The sequence below is a fragment of the Centropristis striata genome, chromosome 15 (genome assembly GCF_030273125.1).
Source record: "Centropristis striata isolate RG_2023a ecotype Rhode Island chromosome 15, C.striata_1.0, whole genome shotgun sequence".
Lineage (NCBI taxonomy): Eukaryota > Metazoa > Chordata > Actinopteri > Perciformes > Serranidae > Centropristis > Centropristis striata.
In genome coordinates, this window is record NC_081531.1 from 11,947,490 (window position 1) to 11,956,982 (window position 9,493).

The window sequence follows — 9,493 nt, forward strand, 5'->3', positions numbered from 1 at the left end:
GGCTTCACTTTTTTATTACATCTAGCTCCTTTGAGTCTGAATGCACTTATTGTGAGTTGCTTTGAAGAAAACAATCTGCTAAATTAATGCAAGTTTGTGTTGCTCAGTAGCAGGTTTGAAAGGATTAGGAAGAGGATGAGGGCTTTTTTTGTTTGTTAATCACTGTAAACTCAACATTATTGCTTCACTGTGGTCTTCAGTTTGCTGAATGAAGCTTGTGGAGACATTCAGATAGATCGCTTGAGGGGCCGGGTGTGACCTCTGGGAGGAAGCCGGTGCAATGACTCTCTGGATTCCTGAGTTGTGTTTAAAATAGAAGAAGTCGACGATTTATATTAGCCCTTATTTATGCAGAGAAGTATAAATAAAGGCCTGCATGCTCATTTTCCATTAACACCCCATTTCGTTTCCAGTTTCATACGTGGTGATTAGGCGTCTTACTCGAGGGCATCTTGACAACATTTTTTGTGCAAGAGAGGAATTTTTTTTGCCTGTAAAAAGTCTGGAAATGTACACTTCAGGTCACACAGTCTTACTTCTGGAAAGTTAGTGTGCCTATTTAATACATATCTGTGCCTTCAGAGAAGCATGACCAGAGTCAAGGAGCCAGCTTGTGTCATACTTATGGCGTTCTTTGACCCTATAAACCTTGTTTCTGTGGAAATTGCTCCAAACTTACCAAACCACATTGGTAAAACTCTCAGATTCAGAAAAATAACAAAGATCCTGACTCATGAGATAATTCTAGGTTGACATCCTACACTGAACCAGACCGAGCTGTCAGTAGCACGTAATCTTTGTGTGCGAGTGTGTAAATTATAAGAGGCAGATGGGTCTGTGACTGAGAGCTACAAAACGAGCACGTAGACCTGACCAGCAGTGTTATCTTTAAGGATCAGACAGAAAAGAAATGCAGACGTGGACACAACTCCCAGAGCTGAGACTTATCTGACTGAATGTGTGAGTGTATGCCGGACTCAGTAGTAAAATATTCTTTACTGAAGTCAAAGTGGAAATACAACGATGAGCCCTAACAAATGTTATGACAAGACAACTGAAACAATCTGTGTGAGCAGTAAGATTATTTTTGCTTTTACTTTTTTTAATGTACTTGTTTTAGAAATGACTAGCTTGAAAAAACAAATAATGCAGATCGTGCATTAGAATAAGGAAAAATAATTGAAACAAGTGGATTTGCGTGGAAAAATAGGTTGAAAAATTATAGCTGCTGTGGCAGGTTTCCTTATTTAAAAAAAAAAAAAAGAAAACAAGATGTGGGAGCGGAAGAGGAGAAAGAAGAAGTGGATCAAATGTTCCATAAAAAAATGCCTATCTGCAAAATATCTAGTGTCATCAAAAAAATGTAGTGAAGTAAAAGTACACTGTTTGCCTTTGAAATGTAGCAGATCAGAAGTATAAAGGAGCAGGAAAATTAAACTCTGGCTAGACTTAGCTTGCATACAAGTTTCTATTCATGCATATGTGTTTATTAAGACCTTTCCAAGTTCTGCTCAGATTACACGAATAATGCATGCATTGCAAAGCTAAAAATAAACCTGATGCCTCACTTCATAAAACTTCCACATCATTGACAACAACATAACAACGCCCATTAGCTTTTATAAGTATCCAGCAGATGAGAGCTATTAGGGAAACTCTGAGGCATCTGTCCACCGAGCAGAGAAGAGCAGCAGCGTAAAGTATGACAGGAATGAAAAGCTTCTGGTTAACTGTCTCAGGGTGAGGAAACAACAGTCAGTTCTCAGGCCACCGTATCACCACGCCAACAGGAAATGGCTTCACAGAGGGGCCCCAGGTGGCTCAATGTGAAATGAGGCACAAGCCATGCAAGCTAGTTCACAATGCTGTGTGTTTGTATTCGGCTGATGGGACATTACTGACTTTTTCTGTCAGCAATCTTTCAGAGTCTTATTATGGTGCATGATGGAACACTGGCTTTGCTTACTGAGACACTTATATAAAAACACAGCCAGTGTTAATGTTATTAGTAACACCTATGTTTTTCCTGCTATGACGAGTCAAAAGGTCTGCAGTGAAAAGGGCTGAAATTTCAAATAAAGCAGCTGCAAAGTTTTCCTGTCAAGCTCAAATTCAAGTACACAGAGCTAACACTACAACCTTGTGAATCAATCAAACTATTTTTAAGGCACAGCGTAGTCACAGCATTTCTACAAAGCTACACAGTGTGTGTGTATGTATATATATATATATATATATATATATATATATATATCCCCTACTGCTGTGACAGCAGTCACTGTAGACCAGTCAGTCATTATTATGTCTCTGATTAAATGATTAAAGCAGTGAGAAATGTGTTTCATAATATAATTTCTCAGAGCAAATTTACCAATTTTTGCCTAGTTAATAGCTTGAACAATAAATCTAAACCAGGGGTTATTAAAGCTGTGCTTAAGCCTGAGTTTGGTTACATTTTGGCAAATTTTACACCATCAAAAGTTTGCAGAATTTGAAATTCCTGTTCATAATGAATAAATTGATACACATACGGCTGTTTCTGAATGACTTTGACACTGAAGAAAACTTAAAATGTGATGATTCTCAGACAAGCTTTGGATTTATGAAAGGCATCTCCTTTCTATGATTCCTAAGCAGATTTATGGATGTTTCTTCACACCGAACATGGAGATAATAATATGTTTGGGAATTTGACAAATTTATGACTCAAGAACAGGTAGTTTAAGTGTCTTAATGCCACCCTGGGCAGTGTGTCACAGCCACTGCTGCAGGTTCAGCAGCTGTCGTGTTGATTAGTGGGCCAAATCAACCTGCTAAAACAAACATACAGCATAAACCTGCCCATTTCAACTCATGCAGGATCATCGCCTCAGGTCTCGCCCTGCACATCCTGATCTTTAACTCTCCTGCATATCTCATCTCACTCTGATATAAGTTTATGTTTCAGCACTAGTCCTGTCTTTAAACTGCAAATATATGCAAACAAACAAACAGAAGCATCTCAAGCATGATGAAAAAATGAGCAAGTAAGGCAAGTAAGCTAACAAGACATCTTTGGGGACATCAACTTACAAAAAGGTTAAATAAATATGTGACACAGATCCAACCTGACATAAACTGAAAGCAAGGCTGTTTTAAACACCAATCACTCCACAGAAACATGTTTTGGTCCTAGTATGACCTGAAATTCACCTATCAGTCACTGTGTCCTGCTGCAGACCTGCCTCCTGCTGTCTCTCTATCCCCTCTTCAGCTTCCCTCTCGCCTTCTGGCCTCCAGTCCCACCTGACTTGTATCTGACTTGTGTTTGCAGTTCGTGTCTGCCTCAGTGAGCCTCCACCTGACAGACAGCAGCAACCTGACAGACTGAGACACACACACAGCTGTGCTGATGCTTGTGCGCGGGGGAAAAACGCACCAAGGAAAGGCCTTTGAAAAAGGCTTCAAATATTTACAATAACTTGAGATGCACTTTGTGTTGAACTAGATTCATTTAAATGTCTTGTTTTCACATTAAATTTTAAGAAGGTCAGATCAACTACTAGATAGTATTCTATATTTTCACAATGGTATTTCTTACTGCAATTACTTCACTGGGCCACTTCCACTTCCTATATGCATTATTTACGTTTCTTATTTTAAGGGCATACACACACACACACACACACACACACACACACACACATATATATATATATACACACTGAGACAAGTTATAATTAATTTATAATTTTTTTGGAGCATGGCGTATTGCCGCGATTGCTTTCTGTGAACACTTGTGCAGGGGGAGCATAAGCAACCCGGCTTGGACTTGAGAGTAGGGTTGAAATGATGACAAAATGATCAATGAATTTTTTTTAAAATCACAAGCCACCTTTGCAAAGCATTTACTAGTTCCAGATTCTCAAATATGATATTTTGCTGCCTTTCTCTGTTTCATATAATCAAGAATTCAGATCATCTTCTTTTCAGTTGCTGCTGAAAAACACACTTATCTTAACAGTAGTGCTATTGTAATCTTAGTTGAATGTGCATGTGTATGAGGTTGTGTGTATTTGCATATCTCTGTGCATGCATAACATATATGTGTATGCTCATATGTATATACGTTTTATTTTGTCCTTGTCCTTACAGTATCAAATTACATTTGTTTACAAAATCTATTTTATTTCATAATGCCTGCCCTTTTTAATTGGTGGTTGTTATAAGTTTTATTAATTATTAATTTTCACTATTTTCAGATTTTAAAGTTTAAAAAAATAAGAATTGATTGTTGTGGCCCTACTTAAGTGTCTCAGTCCTTCCTAAATGTTTGTATTTAACTTCCCCCTTCTAATAGCTGTAATGAATAATGAGTTGCATTTTCTATTGTATTGACGTTGCAAAAAACATCCTGGCTGCAATTTCCAAATTCCCTGACATTATAAATGGCAATGTTTTAAATTATATTAAAAACAATATTCCACTGAATAGTTTGATGTATTCTGTTTTGTTTTCTCAACTTAACGTTTTGAATAATGGACTCTAATGGCCCCGACCTCGACCTTGACAGTAGAATCTGTACTGAAACTAAGACCTGTATAAGACGTATCCAAGGACTCAAGCAAAATATGAAAAACTTCCTGCTAAAAATGACTTTTATGACAAATACTCAGTTGGTTTTTAAAGGATGAGTCATCTTGTTTGTCTGTTGTGGTTGGCTGACAAATTGGGGAAACTAAGCCTTGTATAGTTGTTAAAGTTTATTCACTGGAAGCAACATGAGCTTTATTTAGTGTGGAGAGTGAATATGATTTGAGGGGCTTCTGGAGAAACTTTGGGTCTAAGTCAACTGAGGATTTGTGAGGGGAGGAGACCACAGGATAGCCTCAAAGACAAACCCACACACACACACATCCACTTCTCTTTAAATGACGTGGGTGGTGGCTGGTGCTTCCTGTCCAATGACGGTCATGTGGATTTATAAGAGTGCCTGATGTCCGCTGAATAGTAATAATGTGCCTGGACTGGTAAATCATACTTTGAGTTCTGAAAGGGCTTTTTGTATTAACTGCAGCAGAAATGATTTTACATCTCATCCAGTGTCATCCGACAAGAAATATGGATAATATGGTTTTGCAATATTGACAACCACACCTACAGATGTTGTGCACTGCAATAGACATTCGCCTGCTGGTACTTGTGCGAGCGGTGATGTTGTAATGGTAAAAATGCTTACAGTTGAGATTTGTTTGCCATCAAGAATTCACAAGCACAGAGATAAAAACCTGTTTATTATCTTTCTCTGGTCTCACACTCGTGCTCAACTATTGTACGACCACAGCACTTCTCAGCCTCATCACTCATCTGCGTGCCCAACAGGAAAGACAGACAGAAGAGGAGACAGGAATCATTTTACGAGACAGATGTACAGCTCACTCATCTTAATAGGGTTTTTGAAAAGTACATGACTTCCTTAGTATCACTGAACTAACAAAGAAAAAAACATGCTCACAAAAAAAACACTTTTTTTTTTATAGCTGACAGTCATGTTATTAGCCACAAGCCAAAATCTTTATGATTTCTTTGGTTCTTTGTAGATAGGAGGTAAACTAAGAAAAACGAATCTCCTTAGAACTCCAAGTTTCTTAGTTTTCTTCAGTATCTAAGAAATCTAGAAATAGCCTCTGAATATCCATAGGTCAACTGCAGACAGGAATTTTTAAAAGAAAATTCTGCACACTTTTGGAACTGCAAGAATTCATATGAATGTCCCCTCAAGTCAGAACAAGAACTTGCACAGTCAAAACATTTTGTTACACATTTCATGGATCATGAATGACTTCCCAACTCAGTATATGGGACCATTTGAGAAGCATGTGAATGCACCACTGGCAGTTGTGTGCCTTTTGTGGATGCAGCAAATTCTGCTTTCATTTTCTTTTCATATGACTGATTAAAGGGCGGGAAATGGAGACTACTTGCATTTATGCACACATTCACATAGTTTTGACTTGAGAAAATAGTAAGCTAATGCATTTTTCTTATTTTCTGTTTTGGATTTGTATCTGCCCTGCTAAAGCTGTCTCAGGCAAGTCAGCATCCACATGCCTCATGCATGGTTCAAAATCTAAATCAGAATTGAAAAAATGTGTCTTGTGCAGCCTTTTTAGCGTGGATACTGAAACATCCATATCCCGTGTGAAGCAAATAAACACAAGAATTAGGACACTTTGAGCTGCAAAGCCTTTCAACAAGACACATGACTGCTGATGGATTCACTGGGTGCTGCAAGTATTTAACGTGTGAGGCTGTGGTTTAGTCTCCAACTTCCAGGTCATCCTGTCAACTGCTGTTCTCAGACTATGTTTTATAGTAAACTTTCCTTCTTTTATTTAAACAGAAATATGGTATTTCGACATCAAACCAAACATCTCTGCCTCTAGATTTTCAATCAGCCATGAATATTATTTGGAAAGCTAACGAAACTTGGAGCATTGCATGGTGGGCTCTGAACTGGTTTGTGAGAAAACGTGGACCAATTCTATAGATGGATATTGACTCATCACATAGGCTGCAGCTCAGCTGTCATGATTCATCTGCAACATCGAGTTTGACAAGCTCGCCTCCAGGGAGTTCTGGCCTGTATGTTCTATATACAGCTAACAACACTGCTGCTGACACACAACAGTCAGTGTACTTGACCTGCAATCTGTTGTGAGCAACATACAGCTGAACAACATGGGAAGGCTAAGGTTTGATGGAAGTGTTTAAATAACTAGAGTGGGTTTAAAATTAGAAAAGGTAGACTAGACGAACACACACAGACAAGCAAAGCTGCAGTTTTACAGTGCAAGTGACTTGCCCCATAATTCTTCATTCCTTGTCTTCTGCCTCTAAGCACTTGAAGCTGTGGAGCTAATTTCATTTTATGCATGCAGGCCTCACGGGAGAGACAATACTCTTCATGGTCAGTGAGCAATGTACATGCTAAATACGTTGTAGGGCATTTTATTACATAACCATTTAAATGAACAGCATCCTTTTCTATACTCTGCACACTCTAATGGAATCAATGAGTGAAAACAACATATCGGTAGTTGGCTTAATTGATCTTCTTGTGCAGCTCTGGCCTAGAAAGTTATCTCAAATCTACGATGTCTGTTGGGTGGGATTGACGTGGGCCTACAACGCAACCAACCACACATCCCTATCAATAGCTGCATGTAATTAACAGCATGTCCTTTACACAAACTGCCGGGCGAGCTTGTCAGTGTGTTCAATATGGTCTCACTTAGTTCAGAAAGTTAGACAGGAAGTTGGACAGACAGTCAGGCAACTGAGCTGCTGTTCCACTGGCCTGCTCCACTGCAATCTCAGCATTTTTCTCATTAATCAATTCTCTTATTTTGTATTCCAAAGGGGACCTTTAAAAGTACGCAATATCTTCTGCAACCTGCACCCCTGTCTTGGACACCTTCCTAATTTAAGAAATGCCCAGTGTGCAATATCCCATGTCCCTTCTTTTTGGATCTTTTCCTCTCTTCCCAGACATGTGTTGCACCAAAAAGTGGTAGGAGTGGCCTGGAGTGTGTTCTTAATCTCTTTATCCCTGAAACTCAGCTGTGCTTACTGTCCAATTCACCACTGTAAAGATCTCTTTAAGCATCTGCCAAAAAGTTAATCACCCTTTTTAAATCCCGTCCTGTGCATTTGCCTCTTCTTCACAATAATGTTGGCTTTCCAAATGCTCTGTTGTGTGACTGTGTGGATTCTTGACATGCTTGTGAGCTGACTGAAATTCTGATTTTCCTAAGATTGTATTGCATCACTAAATTATACCTACAGGGTCAAACCTGACAGACAACAGGGCTTGTCACTATGAAAACAATGCAGAATACATTCCACTCTGAATTTATAATAGCCTAATAGTGTGTAGAGAAACATAGGCCATCTGCAATGTAGATAGACCATGACCATACACATCTGGCTGGTGAAACTGACACATTAAAGAAAGTGAAGTTTGATTTTGCACACCTGAACAGGAAGTTTAGATGAAACCATATGTCAACACATTGTTGTATGTACCAATGAGTAATCATAATGTAGTTACTGCTATCTACGTGTAGTAATTCAACAAAACACAAGAGAAGTGCAAGTTATATCAATATCCTGCTTTGTAGTATGCTAGCTGTATTTGTTGTATTCGAAAACAGTAATATGATATAGTACCCTTCCTAAATGTTTTGTGTTTACACCCACTTCTAATAACGTCAACAGTAAACTGTTTATAATGTTGCCATACGCTACACCCAAATATGCAGCACGGCTACATGGGTAAAACCACAATTACGAAAATAAAACCTTCCAATATACGACAATAAAATAGACAACAAACATCAGCGTCATCTTAATTTGTCTTAACTGAAAGAAACCCCAGTCACCATCACAGAAATCACTTCCACCATCTCGACAGAGCCCACATTACGGGCTTCAAGAGCGGGGGAGGCTTAGCTTCACAGCAGCTAACACACACACACACTTTTACTAATCACAACCAAGTGTTCCCGTGGCTGCACTTGCAGTGTTTGCAGCGGATAGGAGGGGAAAAAACAAGAAGCCCCGTGGCTTTTACTTACCGAAAAGACGTCAACGTCCGTGGCAGCCATGGTGTATGTATGTATGGTGTGCTGGGCAGACTGAGCAGAGGCGAAAGGGAGCAGCCCTCGTCTCTCCGTACTAGCCTGCTGAACTAGTGAGCCGAGCTGACAGAGAGAGGAAGAGAGGGACACAAGACGGAGAGGAGCTGCTAAAGGCTGGGCAGGGAGGCTAGCAGCTAGGCGACAAGAGGACTCACTGCTGCCTCGCCTCTGTTTCGCTTAGGCTAAATTATTAAATATCTCCGTTTCGACTTGGACTGGGAGTCGACAAGGGTGCAAATAGGGACCTAGTCCATCAGATAGTGATCCCCATGCACAGAGACAGAATAACAGATTATTTCTAACACTATGTGGCACAGGATAGTGGAAAAATAAGTTGGTAAAAAGGAGCTGGAGCGGTTTGGTAGGCACTCCTGTTTAGCGCGTGCGCACTCATGCGAATATACATTTAAAGGATACTCACGATTTTTTTAAATTATCTTCTATTTTCAGTAATAACAACAGTGGTTGGAAATGGCTTTAACCCTTTATAGGGCACTCCTGGAAATTGAAAATGTCAACCCTGGAGTATTATTGGAGGATATTAAAATACTTTTTGCAAAATGTTTCATTTTTCTATATTGCAAATCGAGGTCAATTGAGTCATTATTAATATTATTATATTTATTATAGTCTCTTTCCTACAGTAACCCTAAATAGACAATAACACATCATTTGCATCCATCCCCACTTTATCTTTTACCTTTTTTATTATATTTTTAGACTACTTATTACATACGCGTAATGTCTGAATGTCTTTTTAAAGCACCTTATATATGAGACGCACACGTAAATTTAGTTGTATACTTTTTTAA

The 9,493-nt window shown here is 39.0% G+C and overlaps 1 protein-coding gene across 1 annotated transcript in view; it reads right to left on the bottom strand.

Annotated features, from left to right (window-relative positions):
- The window catches only part of septin8a (septin 8a), a 35,088-nt gene extending 26,076 nt beyond the window's left edge, over positions 1–9,012 (bottom strand). Inside the window, exon 1 of the mRNA XM_059352476.1 lies at positions 8,619–9,012. Coding sequence (XP_059208459.1) covers positions 8,619–8,648 — 30 coding nt within the window. The 5' untranslated portion in view covers positions 8,649–9,012. The remainder of the gene's footprint in view (positions 1–8,618) is intronic.
- Positions 9,013–9,493: the final 481 nt, after the last annotated feature.